The 19,377-nt window shown below is 39.1% G+C and overlaps 1 protein-coding gene across 19 annotated transcripts in view; it reads right to left on the reverse strand.

Moving 5' to 3' along the window:
- Nucleotides 1-19,377, reverse strand: part of CARMIL1 (capping protein regulator and myosin 1 linker 1) — a 314,309-nt gene that overhangs the window by 68,866 nt on the left and 226,066 nt on the right. For all 19 annotated transcript variants that reach the window (XR_011995658.1, XR_011995657.1, XR_011995656.1 and 16 more), the window contains 3 exons: nt 17,031-17,159; nt 15,764-15,895; nt 1,624-1,799 (listed from right to left, as the gene is read on the reverse strand). Coding sequence is in view for 16 of the 19 variants with exons in the window: in XM_072728997.1 (XP_072585098.1) it covers nt 1,624-1,799; nt 15,764-15,895; nt 17,031-17,159 (437 nt within the window). In the remaining 3 variants the exon portion in view is untranslated. The remainder of the gene's footprint in view (nt 1-1,623; nt 1,800-15,763; nt 15,896-17,030; nt 17,160-19,377) is intronic.

A 19,377-nucleotide genomic window follows, 5' to 3' on the forward strand; every position in this document is an offset into this window, starting at 1 on the left:
ACCAAAAAGATCCTTTAAAATCACACACACACACACACACACACACACACACACACACACACACACAAGTTTCAGGACTGTTCTATCATTTTATTACTGGATATTATGCTTCTTTATTGAACTTCCAAACTGTAAACTTTTTAGAGGAAATAATTCCACTCAGCCTGCGTGGGCACAGCTGCATCTGACCGTATGCACAGGTGTAGCCATGCATATTTTCACTCATTCCATCAGTGCTCTGTATAATGCATTATAAAAAGCCACGCAAGGAGTTAATGAACACAGAAGTGATTCACTGATGACAAGGGTTCTAGCCTGCTGCTCACTTCTCAGAATGTGCCCATCTTCAGAAGAAGTGAGCATATCTGCCAAAATCTGGTACTCTAGTAAAGGCATTAGAATCTGATCCACTGGTAGTTCAATCCAATAGGATAGAAGAATGGTGGCCAATACATTTTTTTCCCCTCAATACCTAAGGGGCTTCAATAAAAATCCTAAAACTACAGGTTACAGAAATATGTAAGTATAATCTAGTCAGGGCTAGAGTGAATAAAATCACTGATCTATGGGGTCCTATAAATCTTCTAAATGTCCTTTCATTGCTTAAAGTCTGTCAAATTGTCATCATTCAGCTGAGCTGGCCCTAGAATCTCTTATTTGTAGAAATCTACACACACACACACAGGACAGCTGTACCTGAGACCAGACACTGTCCCATCCCTGCAGAATTCCTCAACCCTCAAAGTTCCATGACCTAGCTTCCATATCTACACTGTACTATGATTTTTGGCTTATTTTAACTCTCATTTTTCTCATAGGCTCTCATTCAGCTACACATCATTCAGTATGCTCCCGATTCTTCAGATAAGAGCTAGGGTTTGGTTTGGTCTTGTTTGCTTATCTAAGTATTTTATTGAGTTAAGAGGGGAAACTTAAAATATTTCTGAATATAGTTTCTAGTCTGCAGACTCCCCAGTTGAGAAGAACTGAAATTCGTGAAGTATCATTCAGACTGGTAAGCATTCCAGAGTTTCTATATGGGAATCCAAGGCAGTTTGTTTGATGATCACATCCTTCTCAATATTTGTATCTTGGAGTATTTTTCAAACTTTGCCAAGCACAAATCTATGTTGATGCTCCAGAGCAGCATTAGTACGTACACTGTTATCACAGACCTACCAAAAGAACACAGGAGGAAAATATGGTGAGGCCACAGTAGGCCTCTTTGCCTATTTATAGACTGTACGTTTGCTCAGAACAGCACAGTGGCAGAAAGCAAACTTCAGGGTAGTAACTTTTAAAGGTGGAAGATAAGCTTCAGGAGGAGAAAAAAGTGATTATAAACATATACATGCCCTCTCCCGCCGGTTAAAAATAAAAGTTAAGAAGATCAGGCAACTAACTGTATGCTCTTCAGGAACACAGGCGTATTTGTGGTCACCTTATTTTGGAAATGTATAAACCTATGTGTTTATGCACAGCTCTATTTAGATACAGTAACTGCATATTAGACATGTCCACCACGTTCTATACGGAGAGAGCCAACAATAACACTCTTCACAGCTGCCTGCCCTGCATTCACAGAAACTATGGAACCTTGGTTTCTCGACATCATAAACCCACCTAATTTTGTTAAGGATATCGACTCCAGATTGCTCCAGCAGGACGTTTTTAACAAAGGTTCGTGGAATGGAAATCTTTTCAATGCTGGCATGAATCAAATCTTGTCGAATGTGTGCTTTTTTCATCACATTTGGACAAAGATTCTCGGCGGCATCGACCATGGACTCTAGTAACACCTGTAATGAGCACAAGTGGAGGGGAGAGGTGACAAGGTAGTAAGGGTGTGTGTGGGAGGGAGGCAAAAAGCTGAGAGCTGGTTAGGTGTGACACTGAGCCCTCAGAGCCCAGGGACACAGCAAGGTCCTGGAGCATGACCAAGGAATCTGAGTCACTCCAGGGCAACCTGTGCCTGCTGGATGATCACGGATGTCAGGTTATCACTTTATTTTTTCTTTTTTTAAGATTTTACTTATTTATTCATGAAAGACACAGAGAGAGATGCAGAGACATGGGCAGAAGGAGAAGCAGGCTCCCTGCGGGAAGCCCGATGCAGAACTCAATCCCAGGACCCCGGGATCATGACCTGACCCAAAGGCAGATGCTTAACTACTGAGTCACCCTCGCACTCCAGGTTATCACTTTCGATCACCAGGCAGATCCACCCAAGATTTGGGCTGGCACCTGAAATGTCACGGTGTGCCAGCTGCACTTAACAACAAGGTGCTCATGAGAAGATTAAAGAAGACACATATCAAGCCTTTGTATGCCAACTGACCACACCAGACTGTTCCCCCTGCTGCTAGAAAGTAAAGTTACAGAAACCCCTAGAAAATATATCAAACTTGAACTCGTTTGATTTTGCAAATCACAGAAATTCCAAACTGAACCCTTCAATAGCTCTATCAAAACATCAGTAGTTAAAAAAAAAACCCTACAGATCTATGCTTTTAAAAGAAAAGCTTCAGTGCTAATGAAATTGAAATTGTTACAACATGGAACAGCATGAATGGCAAACAAAAACATTTACTGGGCACTTGACAAACAACAATCAAAACTCTAGAGTTTGCAAAATGTTTCTGCACATTTTATCCTTCTGATGTCTGTGAAGAGGTGGGGTGCTTTTCATGTGATCACCATTTTGAAGTTGAAAAATGTGAGTGAGGGGAAGGGAAAAAATTTGCCAGAGATGGAGGACATGGCTGGGAAGTATGAGAAAGGGCATAACCATCAGTGTGAGACCTCAATCCGAATCCTAGCTGAGTGACACCGGACTGTACGGATTTCCCAATTTTACTTTCCTCGTGTATCAAATGGCAAATATAAAGTTCTTGCCTCCTCAGATTATTGAAGATAAAATACATTATACACATGTGAAGTGTTCAAGATAATGCTCAGCACACAATAAAAATTCAGTCTGTCACAGATATTATGAGTCTGTTTCCAAAGACACTACTCTCACTACTCTTCTGCTTCTGGAAGCCAGCTGTGTCCCATTACTGTTCCGGTGTGAACGAGGACTACGGAGGCAGGATTATGGCCCGACTGGCACAGTGCTCTGTCTGCTTGTATGTACAAGCCCGTCCACTAGTAAAGCCTATCATTCTACTGCAGGATGAGCAGCAGAGCAGCAGGATGTTTATAATGATCTTGTAGAAAACCAGAGAGGACAGGGAGGAGGCAGCCACCTGAAAAGTATTCAAAAGCAACTCACATTTTGACAGCCCTTTGTCCCTATTATAACTCTAATTACTGATATCACACATTATTCCAAGAAAGCTGCAAGCAATGCAAATAAATCCAGTTTAAGACCAATTATTTTCCTCTTTAGCATTAGAATAAACACACGCTGGCCCAGACTATTTAGCATCCAGTGCTCCTGATAAGATAAACCTCAGGTAACAACATGCTATTTAGATTGTGTTAAATTCATCAATAGGTTTGTGACTTTCAGGAAGGTTTCCCCTGCATGACAGAACAAGTTTGGCCAGAATGAATCTCACACCTCGAGAGGAGACCTGGCTTCTAGACTAGCCCCTGACATGAAATGTCTGTGGAATATTATCACAGAATAACTTTGCAGATCTCTGCACTCTTGCTACATTATTTCTCAGGCCTCTTGCTGCTCTATAAATTGATAACTGCATGACTTCAAGCCTGGAAGTACAATGGAATTTTAGCCTGCCCTCAGCATTTGATTCAGTAGCTGCTTTGCGGCGAGTCCCCTGCCACTCCCTCTAGTCCAACCACTGACCAACATGACAACACAGCACTTTATATTCCCCCAGAGAAGATCATCCATGGTATCCTTTGATCCACATAACAACTTTCTAAGTGAAGGCTGATTTTCACAAACCCATTTTATAGCTAAGGAAATCGGGTCTTGGAGAAGATAAGTGACTTGCTTGAGCTCACTTAGCTGGTTAATGGAACAGGTTAGATGGGGACTCAGATCTTCTGTTTCCTACTCTGGCCACCCTACTCCAATGCCCCTGTCCATTGCCCAGAGGAGCCTTTTCCTCTTCCTTTTGGTAACCTACAATTTTCATCCCATTCCCTTGGGTCAGTGGTACCTGAGGCTACCATGGTAGACTTTCTGGTAATGGGGTTGGTAGAAAGGGGAGAAAAAATGTCAGGTAAGTCTGCAATGGAGCCTCTGACTACTTTGTATCCAGCCTCCAGTGCAGGTCCTACCTAGCACAGCATCTCCTTCCAAATATCATGGCCTTCTGCATACCAAACCATACTCTAAAATCCGTCCTTCCCACGGCTTCAAAATACTACCTACATTCCAACCATTCTCAATCAAATGTTTATCTATAACCACCTACATAATCCATACAATACATACACGATGCAGTCTGTTAACCATTTTCACCTGCATTTTCTACCATGGAAAGGTCAATTACAACACATATCATCCTACCCTTACCCTCACCTAAACAATAACTACAATGGCAAAATCAACCATGCTGACAAAGTTTTTATTGTGATGGTACCAAACGAGACCAGAAATTTGAGTCTCCTTAGACTCAACCCACCTTAACTGTATCAACCACATCTACCTCTAAAACATGTTAAATTTACTCCTACATGCTTCCTCAAAAGCAGAAAGATGTCAGAATATTATTCATTAGCACAGAATAGAAATATCTGATGACTGCTCAATTTTCTGGCCTCATTTCTTTTCCTATGTCTATATTCCCTGTGTAACTATTCCCATTAAATTAATTGGCAGCTCCCCACATGATGGCCTGGGCTCTGCTCCCATGCTTTGCACACATCATTCTCTTGGCCTAGAACCCTTCTTTTCCCCCTCTATAGCCAGAACCCCTCCACACTCAGCTCTGCTCAAGTATAACCTCTTTGAGAAGATCTTCTTGCTCGTCTCCCCTTATACCCCTTACACCTTTACATGACATCCTTTGGGTAATCACCTAGCATCTGGTGGGGGGACCTCAGAAATTAAATGTGTCATAATTGTCAAGAATGTAGCATCTTTTAACCATTTGGGGATGAAAGAATCCCTCTGAATCTGATGAACACTCATCCAGAAAAATTAGTATAAAATTTAGTGTGTAATTTTAGAAGTTCATGAAGAGCTAGAGGCACCAGACTCCAGATACACAACTTGGACCTGATGGCAATTGGGAAATTCTACCCCTTATTGCCAGGGCCTACCACACTTCTTGGAACAATCTCTAGAAAACGTATAAAAAGTATTACAAGCCCAGGGACTCAATGAATATGGGTACTAAACAACCCATCTTTTCTCTCCTAATCTCTCTCTCTGTTGCATTGGTTTATCTACTACCGTCCTAATTATGATAAGTCTTAATATATGCTAGGGCAAAACTATCAACTATTTTGTTCTTCTTCATAAGTGTCTGAGCTATTTCTGAGCTATTTTTGAGAATTAGCTTTGTCAAGTTTTGTTAAAAATCTGTTGGAATTTTTATTGAATTACATCCCATAATAGAGGAGTTTGGGAAAAACTGCCATCCAGTGATACTGTCTCTTCTACCCATAAACATGACACATATTTTACTTTGTTTTAGACTTTCTTTAAAGACCTTCAACCAAGTTTTGCAATTTTTCATCACTGAAGTATTATACATCTTTAATATATTCTTAGGTACCTTGTATTTTTCTGTTGCTATTTTTTTTTTTCAAAAGATTTTATTTATTTGAAAGAAGAGAGAACAAGCACGAGCCACAGGGAGAGGCCTACGGGGAGGGAGAAGCAGACTCCCTGCAGAGCAGGGAGCCCAATGCGGGGCTTAAGCCTAGGACCAACTGAGCCACCCAAATGCCCCAATAATTAACTATTTCTAATGATTTTTTAAAATTAATTGTTGCTGATATATAGAAATGCAATAGATTTTTACATATTAGTCTATCTCCAACAACTTTACAGTACTAATCCTAATAACGTAGCTGCAGACTCTTTTGGGGTTTCTATGTAGACCACCATAAAATACGAAAATCAGAATAATTTTTCTTTCTTTTTAATCCTTATAATTTTCATTTCTTTTGTTTGTCATATTGCACTGGCTAAGAACTTTAATATAATGAATAGAAATGGTGATAACAGAATCTTTGCCTTATTCTTGATTTTAAAGAAAATGTTTTTATTTTTTCCCCCAATAGAAAAATTCCAGACCTACAGAGTAGTTCAAAGAATGGGTTAATCTGTATCCTTCTCCTAAAACTTAGAAATTGCTAGTAATTAGCAATATTTGCTTTTCTCTCCCCCCTGGGTCATTTGAAAACAAGTTGTAGGCATCAAGACTTCCCTCCTAATTTTCAATTATTAGATTTAGCTTATTATTTTAAGGAAAGGGTGCTTTCCTTACTTCTGATACTGGCATTTAAAAAGACCATGTATTTCACTCTAAGCTAGTTTAGCTGAATCTCAGAGGCTCTAATATTACTATTAAAATTACCATTTAATTCTGAGTATCTTATTTTAAGCATACTTTCCCCTTTGACCACTGAGTTGTAAGTAATTTTAGGGGCATCTGGGTGGCTTGGTTGGTGGGCATCCGAATCTTGATTTCCGCTCAGGTCATGATCTCAGGGTTGTGGGATTTAGCCTCATGTCACCTCTGTGCTGAGTGTGGAGCCTACTTATGGTTCTATCCCTCTCCCTCTGCCCTTACCCCATCGTGCGTGCTCTCTCTCTCTCGAATGAATGAATGAATGAATGAATGAATGTAATTTCTCAAATTTGTAAACAATTGGATTTTTGCCTAAATTTTCTTTTAATTTTTAATTTGTTTGAAATAGGACCAGAGAACACAGTTTTTGAAAACTGTTGTGATGTTACAACCTCATTGGCATTTTTCATAAATATTCCAAGTATCCTTAAAAAAATTAATATTATTCTAGTCCACTTGATCAGAATTGAGAATTCTGTTGTTCCAGTATCCTCCTCCTTTTAGAACTTAACCTAAAATGTTTATTTCTTTAATATATTATTATTCTCTATCCTTTTAAAAGTATAAACAAATTGTATCATATTAGTTTCAGGTGTACAATACAATGATTCAACAATTCTATACACTTCTCAGTGCTCATCGAGGTAAGTGTACTCTTAAACCCCTTTACCTGTTTCACCCCTTCCCCCATCCACCTCTCCTCTGATGACTACTAGTTTGTTCTCTGTATCTAAGAGTCTGTTTTTGTCTTTTATTGTGTGTTAATTTGTTTCTTAAATTCTAAATATGAGTGAAGTCAGATGGTATTTGTCTTTTTCTGATTGACTTATTTCACTTAGCATTATACCCTCCAGGTCTATCCCTGTTGTTGCAAATGGCAAGATCTTATTCTTTTTTATGGCTAATATTCCATTGTATGTGTATGCATGTGTGTGTGTGTGTGTATATATATATATATATATATATACACACACACATATTTAACTATATTTAACTATATATATAACTATATATTTAACTACGTATTTAACTATATATATATATATATATATTTTTTTTTTTTTTTTAACTTTTGAGGAATCTCCATACTGTTTTCCATAGTGGCTGCAGGAGTTTGCATTCCCACCAATAGTGTATAAGGGTTCCTTTTTTTCCACATCCTCACCGATACTTACTCCTTGTCTTTTTGACTTTAGCCACTGTGTCAGATATAAAGTGATGTCTCATTGTGGTTTTGTTCTGCATTTACCTGATGATTAGTGATGTTGGGCATCTTTTCATGTGTCTGTTGGCCATCTATCTTCTTGGAAAAAATATCTATTCAGGTCCTCTGCTCATTTTAGTTGGATTATTTGTTTTTGGCATTGGCTTGTAGAAGTTCTTTACATATTTTGATATTAACTCCTTATCAGATATATTAGTTAGAAATATCTTTTCCTGTTCAGTAAGTTGCCTTTTTGTTTTTTTGGTGGTTTCCTTTGCTGTGCGAAAGCTTCTCATTTTGGTGTAATCCCAAAAGTTTAACTTTGCCTTTGTTTACCTTGCCTGAGGAGACATACCTAGAAAAATGTTTCTAGGTATGTGACCAAAGAAATTACTTCCAACACTTTCTTGTAGGAGTTTCATGGTTTCAGGTCTCACATATAGGTCTTTAACCCATTTTGAGTTGATTTTTGTGTGTGGTATAAGAAAATGATCCAGTCTTATTCTTCTGCCTGCAGTTCTCCAGTTTTCTCAGCACTATTTGTTGAAGAGACTGTCTTTTCCCTATTGTATATTCTTGCTTCCTTTATCATAGATTAATTGACCATAAAAATGTGGGTTTATTTCTGGACTCTCTATCTTTGTTCCATTGATCTATGTTTCTATTTTTGTCCACTACTATACTGTTTTGATCGCTACAGATTTGTAGTTTATCTTGTATAAACTACAAATATAAGCTGGAGGATTGTAATGCCTCCAGCTTTGTTCCCTTTCTGAAGACTGCTTTGGCTAGCAGCAATGTTTTGTGGTTCCATGAAAATTTTAGGATTATTTGTTCTAGTTCTGTGAAAAATGTTGGTATTTTTGTGCGGACTGCATTAAATCTGTAAATTGTTTTGGGTAGTATGGACATTTTAACAATGTGGGTTCTTCCAACCCATGGGCATGGGATATTTTTTTATTTGTTCATGTCATTACTCTATCATTACTTTTTAAATGTATTTGACCAATTAGGGTAGTCATTTTCAAAGATTTCTACCATAACAGTCAATTTGTCCATTTCTCTTTATTAATGTGTCCACTTACCATGAAGCCATAGGATTAGATGCATACACATTTGAAATTATGTATTTCTAGTAAATTGGGTCATTCAATGATCTGTTTTATTTTCAGTGATGCCTCTTCTATTGTATCACTAGATCTGGATGGGAGCATTCCTCTGGTGTGGAACTAAACCCTTGTATTCCAGGGTGGCTAGGTTCATTGTCACCTGCCTATGCCAGTTGCTGTGAAAAATCAAAAATAATCTCCAAGACGTCCTAATGCCCTTCTAGGTGTGCAGTATAGCCCCTAGTTTTGTGCCTCTGTTTCAGTGGTTACATAAGAAATTTTAACATGGATACTCTACTCCCTGTCTAAAGCAGCACTGTCCAACAGAACTTCCTCAAATGATCAGTGCTGCAAGAAAGGAGCCACTAGTCATACACAACTAGTGAGCACTTCAGACATGGCTACTGCAACAGAGAAACTGAATTGTAAATTTTCAAAATTTAAATTTAATGTTAATTAATTTAAATGTAAATTACCACACTGGACACTGCAGGCCTAATGTGGATGTCTTAAATCTTTTCTGGAATATGACTGGGATATTAAACTGTTCTTCCTCATTCCTTATTGATTTAAATATCTGCTTCTAGTATTTTATTTCTTCTTAATTTTATAGCACAAACTAAGCATTAAAACTGTTGTTTATAGTCAATGTTTCTCTTTGCCCACATTTGGCATTTTTCCTGCTTATTATTCTTTATTCTCTGACTTTCTTTCTTTGATAATTTTTCCTTTCTCCTAAAATATATCTTTTCTTTTAAAGATTTATTTTAGAGAAAGAAAGAGAGAGGGAAAGGGGGCAGAGGGAGAGAATCTTCAAGCAGACACCTGCTGAGAGTGGAGCTGGACGCAGGGCTCAGACTTACAACCCTGAGATCATGACCGGAGTTGAAATCAGGAGTGGGACACTCAACCCACTGAGCTACCCAGGTGACCCAAAAGTATGTCTGGCTATTTATTCAGTGTAATCTAGTTACAGTAAACTATCTCAGTTTTTCTTACATGAAAATGCTTTCATTTCATCCTCATTCTTAAAAAATAGGTTTTATTTTATCTATTGTTCTTGGTTCACACTCTACATTCTCTCAGAAGCACAAAGATATGCTTTTCATTGTCTCTGGCTTCCACTGGCTGCTGATTTGAGACTGTCTGGTCATTCTTAATACTGATCTTTTTTAATAATATGGCTTTTTGCTCCCTCTGGCTTCTTGCAATATTTTCTCTTTGTTCTCAGTGTTTTTCACTTTTTGTTAGGTGATTCTAGACATGGATTTGCTTTTATCTGACATGGGTTTCACTGGATTTCCTGAATTGAAAGATTCTGGTTTCTCATCAATGTCTGAAATTCTCAGCCACCATTTCTTCAACTGTTGGCCTTTTGCTGTTCTCTCTTTCCTTCTGGAAATCGAAATTAGGCTTATGGTAAACTTTCTAACTTAAACATGTTTCTTAACTTTTCTTACACAGTCTCCATTTTGTTAGTCTATGTTATGCTACCTTCAGACCATCTGAATTGAGCAGGCTCTGCATTTGAAATGTGATTATCAGATTTTACTTAGCATGTGTCTCCCCAATGTTACTTATGAGAATCTATATTTCCTAACTGTAAAAATAACTAATACTCAGAAAACCTATATAATATTTGTAAAGTAAATTGGATGAACATCCTTCCCATGGCAGCTACACTCCTGTATTCTTGCAGTGAGTGGGTAACTTGATGTAATTCACCACAAGCAAATACAACATCCACACTAATGTGCCCTGAAATCTTTCTTTTGCTTTAAAAAAAATAAGTATAGGGGAAAAAAGAGAACTCTTTGAGCCAAACTGAGTTACTACCTGCTAAAATGCCATCAACACCCCTGAGGCCTCATTTCCTAAGTAAATCTGAAATTTACCAGTGAAGTATTTCATAGGGTATGCTGGGAGTAAAATCATGAATTTCCAAGGCCAAAAAAAGCACTCTGAAATTGAAGTCCAAAAGGGAAAAATGAAAGTTTCTTTTATGTTAAAGGACATTCAAATCCCATTATCATCTACTATTACTCCAGGAATAAATGTTAGGATCAAAAAACAGGGAAAACAGGAAGAGAGTTGTCTTTTAAAAATATCTAGAACAGGCCAGCCTGGAGAAAATATCACCTCTTTTCAAAGGAATTTCTCCAAATGTAATTGCTTTCTTCTCTTCCAGATAGTCTGCTAAGAAAGCTGGCTCACCTGGATATTTTGATTCCTTTTCTGAAATGATATTTTCTGAAAGATGGTTCAGAGGGCTATTTGAACTTATTATTACCCAATATTCAAAATATCTACTGCTGACCTTCATGTAGGACAAGACTTAGACACAGGTGATATAGCCCAATGGCTTAGAAGAAGTTAACTCCTAGCAAGCCCAGGACACAATCCCAGGCCTACTTGTGCCATTTTTTTAAAATTCACTGTAATAAAAAATTATTTTTACAAAATAATCCATCCACTTTAGCTTCTGCTAGTGTAACATATTAACTTTAAAGAATTTGGGAAATAAAACTTTTTTTAGCCAGAAAAAAGTTGATACTAGTAGTGAAGTAAATAAGGACCCCTGTAGTTTAGTGAGAAAGTCAATACGGATTCTAATAAAAATTAAAATACTCCAGTAAAAATAACTGTAAGAATATCAAGATACTGAAAGGCTATATGAATAGACAAGTGGGCGGGGCACCTGAGTGGCTCAGTTGGTTGAGTGTCCAACTCTTACTTTTGGCTTGGGTTATGATGTCAGGGTTGTGAGATCAAGCCCCATGTCAGGCTCCGAGGTCATCGAAGACTCTGCTTGTCCCTCTCCCTCTGCTCCTCCCCCTGCTCTCTCAAATAAATAAATAAAAAAAATCTTAAAAAAATAAATAGACAAATGGGAATTTTTTTTAAAATAGTAAAATGTCCACTTGTCAGTAAATCAGAAGGAAACAGAGAGGAAGTGAGCTGTCTGCAGTGTATTGAAAGAAGTCTACTGTACTCAGCTACAAGGAAATTAATGAGTAACATTTGATTAAGAAGTTGTGATTAAAGTTTTGCTACAATTCATGCCAGTCACTGCCAAAGGTAAAGAGATGGAACCCAAAAGGACTGAGCAAAGAAAAAAGCAAGTGGGGAACACAAAAACAGGCCACTGAGGAGCCCACATCTGCAAGACATGAGGAAGAGAAAAGCATGCTCTGACGCCTGCAAGTGAGGAAGCTGTGATGCTGACAAGGTGTCCAAAAGGCCAGCATCCAAGAATGTGGGGAATGTCTACTTACAGGAAAATATTTTTGGTTCTAAACAGATTTACATTATCTCAGGATTTTAAAAATTCAAAAGCCTCTTGCTTCAGACCTCTGACTTCTGCTCCCTCCCAAGAATGAGCAGCAAGTCTATGCCAGCCACTTGGTTTGCAGAAGGAAATGGAGCAGAGGTACAGGGATATAACTTGTGGTTTCAATCAGCTGAGACAAATACAATTGGGAGCTATTTGATGGGAAGTACCTGTTGCAATGTTCCACGCTGATTATTTTTTTTGGTTTAACAGAAGTTTGTTTCTCATTCCCATCAAGTCTGCCACAGAACTGTGGGACTCTCCAGAACAGCCACTCTCCATGCGGGGGGTTCAGCATTCTAAACTACTTCAAGTTTCTGTGCAGGCCTCCCTGAGGCAGGAAGAGCTCTAGAGTCTTTTTTTAAAGATTTTATTTATTTATTCATGGGAGACGCAGAGACAGAGGTAGAGACATAGGCAGAGGGAGAAGCAGGCTCCCTGTGGGGAGCCCGAAAAGTAGGACTCGATCCCAGGACCCCGGGATCATGACCTGAGCCAAAGGCAGATGTTCAACCACTGAGCCACCCAGGCGTCTTGAGAGCTCTAGAGTCTTTTACCAAGAAATAAAGACTTCAGCCCAGATGTTTCATGCTGATTTCATTGCCAGCCAATTCTTAGTAATGGAAGGAGTTCTCACAAATACTTTAAAGGAAAAAATTAGACCATAGATACAAATATACAATTTATAAAAGAAGGAATACAAATGGATAATAAAAACACTTGACTTATATTGGTTATTAAAAAAAAAACCCAAAGACAAAATGAAATTTTTCTAATCCTTTAAACAGAAAAATATTAAAAGACCAATATACTAGTATCAGCGAGGGTGTGGCAACATGAGCAATTGCCTACACTGAACAGTCTACAAATGTAAGTGAAAGTCTATAAGGCACCATTTGATTGAGGCATGGGCCAGTTACAGGCATTTACCCTAAGTGGATTGATCAGAAATTAGACAATACATTAAGCTGGCTGTGAGGTAAAAGAAAATACGTATTGGGCTCTGACCCCTGTTCCTGGCATAGGACTCTGGAAACTCTTGTAATCTCCTATTAAGAGAATAGTAGAAGCATCTTTTGTTCTAAAATTTGGCCTCTGACTCTGATTCCTGACCTAAAGGCTCCTAAAACCCTTATAATATCCTGGGTGGTAGGAGCATCTTGTGTTCTAATGAGGTGACGCTGGGTGGGCTTCTGAATGGTTTCCTGGTTGGGGGCTGGTCACTGAAAGACCAAACCACGATCAGAAGGTCAGGATGTTCAGCCTTGCTCCTCATTTTCTTGAGAAGGAAGAAGGGCTGAAAATGGAGTTAATGATAAGTCATGACCACATGATGAAACCTCCATAAAAATCTGAAAAGTACATGTCCAGAGACCTTCCAGACCGGTGAACATGCAGAGGTGCAGGGCAAGGGGCATTCTAGGACGGGAAGCTCCACGTCTCCCCACAGACCTTGCCCTGGGCATGTCTTCTATCAGGGTGTTCATCTGTACCCTTTACTACATCCTTCAATAAAGTAGGAAATGTGTTGAGTTCTGTGAGCCCTCTAGGAAATTAATCACACCTAAGCAAGGTGCCATGGGAAGCTGTGATTTAATTATATAGTCAATCAGTGAGATGCACAAGTGACAACCTAGACCTGTCACTGGCATCTGAAGTAGGGGTGGGGAGGTACAGTCTTGTGAAACCGCACTCTTAACCTGTGGGGTCTGAACCTTCTCTAGGTGGAGCATGTCAGATTGAACTAAGTTGTAGGACACCGAGCTGGTGTCACAGAGAATTGCTCAGTGGGGGGGAACACCCACACATCTGGTGACCGCAAGGGTCAGAAGAGAAGCATTCTCCGTGAAAGTGGAGGAGAGACACACGGGTGGGCAGAGGTTTTGGAAGACACTGGTAGATCCACATAATGAGATACTATGTAGCCATTAAAAGGATAGTAATCATTCACTTATCTTAAATTGTGTTCATGATATTGTATAAAAAGTATTACAATATAACCGCATATATGTAAAATTGTGTGCGTAGACATAGAACGTCTGCAAAATCACTAAAATATTGAGGATGATGCTTCTCTAGGATTTCAAGTAATTTTTTCATTTCTTTCATACTTGTATTGTTTAAATGCTTCACAGACTAAGTTTCATTTTTAAAGTCAGAAATAAATAGCAACATAGACAGTATCCTTCTTACATATTGTATCCTTCGTGGAGGATAAAGCAAGCGCCATTAGGTAACAGTCTGGCAGAATTCTGTACCAAACAGCCCATCCTTTTTCTGCCCCTTTTGTCTTTATTCAGAATGGATGCAAAATACACGTTAAATAAAATGAAGACAACACACATGAGTCTCTCTGCATTATATACACAGGAAGACAGAGGGGCTTAAACTCCTAAATAATCCACAACATTTTCTTGCTCATTATTTTAATTTACAAGCAGAGTAATTAGCATGTTGCATAGTTATTACTGAGTCCCACATCAAATCCCTGTGAGCTGAAGCAATTTCGTTCTCAGAAGAAAACAGACAAAATAATTACAGAAATTTAGACCAGGTTTTTTTTTAAGGCATCCTCAAGCAAGCAGATTAGAAATGAAGAAAACCTTCTGAAGGTGAAATTTCTCTGTGTAGCTATGTTTTGAAGTGGCCTTAAGAAAAATTGAGCCTGGGCAGCCCGGGTGGCTCAGAGGTTTAGCGCCGCCTTCAGCCCAGGGTGCAATCCTGGAGACCCGGGATCAAGTCCTGTGTCAGGCTCCCTGCTTGGAGCCTGCTTCTCCCTCTGCCTGTGTCTCTGCCTCTCTCTCACACAGAGAGTGTGTCTCTCATGAATAAATAAATAAAATCTTTAAAAGAAAAAGAAAAATCGAGCCTTAGGTTACGTTTCAGAGACTTTTTTTTTCCAGCCAGGGAGGCTGTGGACAAGTCTTTGCTACTTTGGCCTTATGACTTCGTCTAAATCCCTATCCTTGGGGCACCTGACTTGCAGCATCTGAGTCGGTTAAGTGTCTGCCTTCAACTCAGGTCCTGGGATTGAGCCCCATGTCGTGCTCCCTGCTCAGCAGGGGTTCTGCATCTCCCTCTCCTTCTCTCTCAAATAGATAATTTAAAAAAATAATAAAACCCTATCCTTCTCTTTCAGCCAGTTTCGTATAAGCACTGTTACCTCTTGACCTAGAAGGAGACTCTCCAGAGCACCAGCATCTAGGCCCTGTAAACAGAGCTCCTGTCCTCCTTCCTTCCTTTTGGTTCTCTAAATCAAATGTAATGCCAGAAGATATTTTTTCCTAAAGTGGACTTCTCTTTCTGCCTCATAAATAGAAACCCTTCCTTCTTTTATCAATGGCAACTTGCAAAGTACATTTAGAGATTTACCATCAAAAATACGAATTTTCTAGGTTTTACTTGATCTCATTAGGTAAGAAGCTATTCCACAACTTGTAAACAAAGCTAGAAAGACACAGTTCTCAATCTTTACTACAAGTGCATGTATGTGTGTAGGCCCATGTGTGCACACACAGACACAAATTTGTAACCTTTAAGTCGTTATGGGATGAAATGATGTCATACATAGTTAAATCATAACAATTTCAGTTTCCAAAATAACAGAAACTCCACAAACCTTGAGTTGTTCATCTACAACTCTTGTGACTTCTCCAGCCATTGATTCCAGGGTCTCTTGAATTGGACCCGATGACAAGCCACTGGCTCCCGCCCAGGACGTACCGCCAACATGGTATAAATTTGGTAACAACTGTAATAAAAGTACAAATAAGCTCTCCATAATTATTTAAGTAAAAAAGTCATTGCAGAGTTAGTAAAAAAGGATAAGAAACATCATCAGAGATAATTTGCTCTCAATCAAAGGCTCTTTATATAGATTAATAAACGGGTTCAGCTTTGAAACTATAGAACAATACATCATCTCCACGCCCCTTGATAGGCATCTGGGGTATGAAGGTATCTGACTAATGCTCATGGTCCTCCTACTTACAACACTCGATGATCGAGTGAGTCCAAAACAGAGCCAGGCCCAGGCCCTAGGTTTTCCGGCCCCGTTAGTCCTTTCCTTGTGAAGACACACTTTGGGAACCAAATTCTAATTTGAAAGAAGCTTCCTCTTAGAGGTGATAGAGGGGAGTTTCAGGCTATTAGCTGGAAATAGAATAATCTGAATGAGATGTTCCTCATTTCAACTACAAATCTACCTCTCAGGTACTCAGGACCTGATTACAGCCTTTGTCACCACATCAACCCCCTGCATTTTATTCTTTTTTGATTACTGGGAATCAGCCCAGGGAACAGAAAGGAGGCAAAGAGGCACTCCATTCACTCTGCCACTTATTAATAACCTTGAAATTGGAAAGATAAAAAAAAAAAGGTAGAACTAGTTTCTATTTATTTTGTATATTTTTTTATTGGAGTTCGATTTGCCAACATATAGCATACCACCCAGTGCTCATCCAACCAAGTGCTCTCTCAGCACCCGTCACCCAGTCACCCCATCCCCCCACCCACCTCCCCTTCCATTACCCCTTGTTTGTTTCCCAAAGTTAGGAGTCTCTCATGTTCTGTCTCCCTCTGATATTTCCCACTCATTTTCTCTCCTTTCCCCTATGATCCCTTTCATATATTTCCCTATTTCTTATATTCCCCAAATGAATGAGACCATATAATGTTGGTCCTTCTCTGATTGACTTACTTCACTCAGCATAATACCCTCCAGTTCCATCAGTGTCGAAGCAAATGGTGGGTATTCGTCATTTCTAATGGCTGAGCAATAGTCCAGTGTATATATAGACCACATCAGTAGAACTAGTTTCTAAAAGTGAAGTTTAAAAAGGCTTTTTATTACATAAGACTCCCATGTAGCCTGAAGTGAAACTCACCGTTTTAGAGTTTTTAGCATCACGCATGAGCCTTTCTGCTGACTTCAAGTCTTCCTGGACAGCATCTCCCACACAGTTTCGTAAAGAGTTGAGGTGGTCCTGTACCTTCACACATATCCTGTCAATCATCTGCTCCAGGCCACAGAGGGACAGTAAGCATCCAAGGCAGCACAGACAACAGCACAGAAGAAAGCATGGAATGAATGAGGGCAAAAACATTTTTTAGCTGAAACAGGCAAGAAGGCAGCTTATAGCCAGTTATAATTTACCTATTCATAGTGGCAGCCTTGGGCAACATGAACTCCAGTAAAACATCTCCGGGGCTTCCGTCCCCTTTCCTGCTCTAGGAAATGCATTGAAGTGCGAACTCCTTGACAATTCAGAATTTCCTAGCTACTCTGTGACATTTCACTAGGTAGTAGCTCTCCTTTATTTACTTTTATTGGGTACCCTCTGTGTCAGACATAGTGCTGGGTAGGGAGGATGCAGAGAAATGGAGCACGTCATTTGGTGATTGTTGAAATGACTACAAGATGGTGCCCACAGCCAGTTGGGTCTCAATATTACAGAATCATAACATCCCTGGAAATTAATATCTTTCAAGCTAATTCTATTATATCAGGTACTTTCCCACATGAATTAAAAGCCACTCCCCTGCCCCCCAAAAGCAAGTTGAGGTTTTATTATTTTAACGCAGGCAATAGTAAAGTTGATAACCTTTAGTTTCTATTCTGTGGGAGCCCTTCTCTCACGTTAATTACATCTGAATCATTTTTGGTTACTCCACAGACCCAACCATGAAACCCAAAGGGAAGTGGTAAATCACTACTACAGACAAAAAAAATATTATAGATGGGTAAGATTATGTCCTATTTGTATTTGAACTTCTAGAGAAAAACACAAAGAAAGCTAAGAATTCTAAAGAAAGAGATAAACGGTGTGGTTTACAAAGTTTCTCCAGTATTTGGATCAGAACTGCAAGCTATTTTATGTTCTTAAGTTATTAATTCTTCCAGAGACCTTATAACATCCAGAGTCCCATCACATCTGATATAATTCATTTGGCAGAGGTGACACTCTAGTAATGTTTTTATTTAAGTTCATGATTGCTCTATTTTGAGTTATCTGATCTAACAACCATAGGAAGTCAAAGTCAGCCCTCCTTCCACCACAAGTTCTGCAGTTATAGAAACTTGGCTACACTGCTCAGAATACTTACGGTCTGGTTAGAGTGGCAGCATCACCATCCTTCCTGCCCTCCTCTTCTAGAAAATCAGGTTCATACCATCTACCCCATTTTCCTTTTTAAAGTACTTTGAAGACAACCCAGGAAAGTAACACCTTTCCCTGACAAAAGGTCACTAATGTCAACATTAATGTACATTAAGAACAGCTCCTATTGCTATAAAATGTCCTGAGGTTTACAGAAGTGAAGGATCTGGAGCTCCCCACAGGAAAAAGAAGTTCTATGAATGATGCTTCTAACTAAAATCTAAGCTCGTAGGGAACGATCATATCTTAACTTGATGTATTTTCACAATGCCCGGAGAGAACTAACTATATGTTTTAAAATATCTTAATTGATATAAATTCTAACTCTTCAAATTGTTGCATTGATCTGTGCTTCCTGAAGCAAAGAGTCATCTATAATTCAGATCTTACCAAGAAGAAGTGCTTAATACTTAATTTCAAGAGACAAACCACATACTAAGAAAGGAAGTGGTACATGTCTGAAGCCATTCAAGACTAGTTTGAGAGGCATGTGGATGTGACACTATGTGAGTTGGTGATCTTTAATATTAGGAGGCCGGAGACTCCTGAAAATGTGTGCCATTAGGCAGTCCCCAAGCAGACAAGTTCTAATAAACTCAACACCATGTTAAGTGGGACTTTTAAAATTATACCCAAAAGAAATGTAAAAATTTAGTTCTTCCATTCAAATAGGACATAAAACCTCCCACGTCTCAAAGATTTGTCTGAACACATGCTTGCTAAGTTTAGGATAGCCCAACAGATCACGTGCAGATGCTTCACAACCAAAGAGCTCAAGGCCCAGGAAAGTTAACCTGCAGAAGGTGATACAGAATGATTATGTAGAGAGCAAATCTACAATTCTGAAAACAAGAAATCAAGCGTTTTGACTATCAGTTCATATTGAAGTCCAGAATGCTCACAAATATGAAAAAGAACAGAAACCAGAAGGGGAAAGACTGTCATCCCTTGGGTTGGCCCATCACATGCCTCCACGGTAGATGACAGTACCTGAGCTCTTTATCTTAAGCATTCCACGGAGCCTTAACCACCCCATTCCACTCTTCTCTTGCAGCGCAAAGAAGCTGCCAAAGGC

Source organism: Vulpes vulpes, chromosome 12 (assembly GCF_048418805.1).
Source record: "Vulpes vulpes isolate BD-2025 chromosome 12, VulVul3, whole genome shotgun sequence".
NCBI lineage: Eukaryota > Metazoa > Chordata > Mammalia > Carnivora > Canidae > Vulpes > Vulpes vulpes.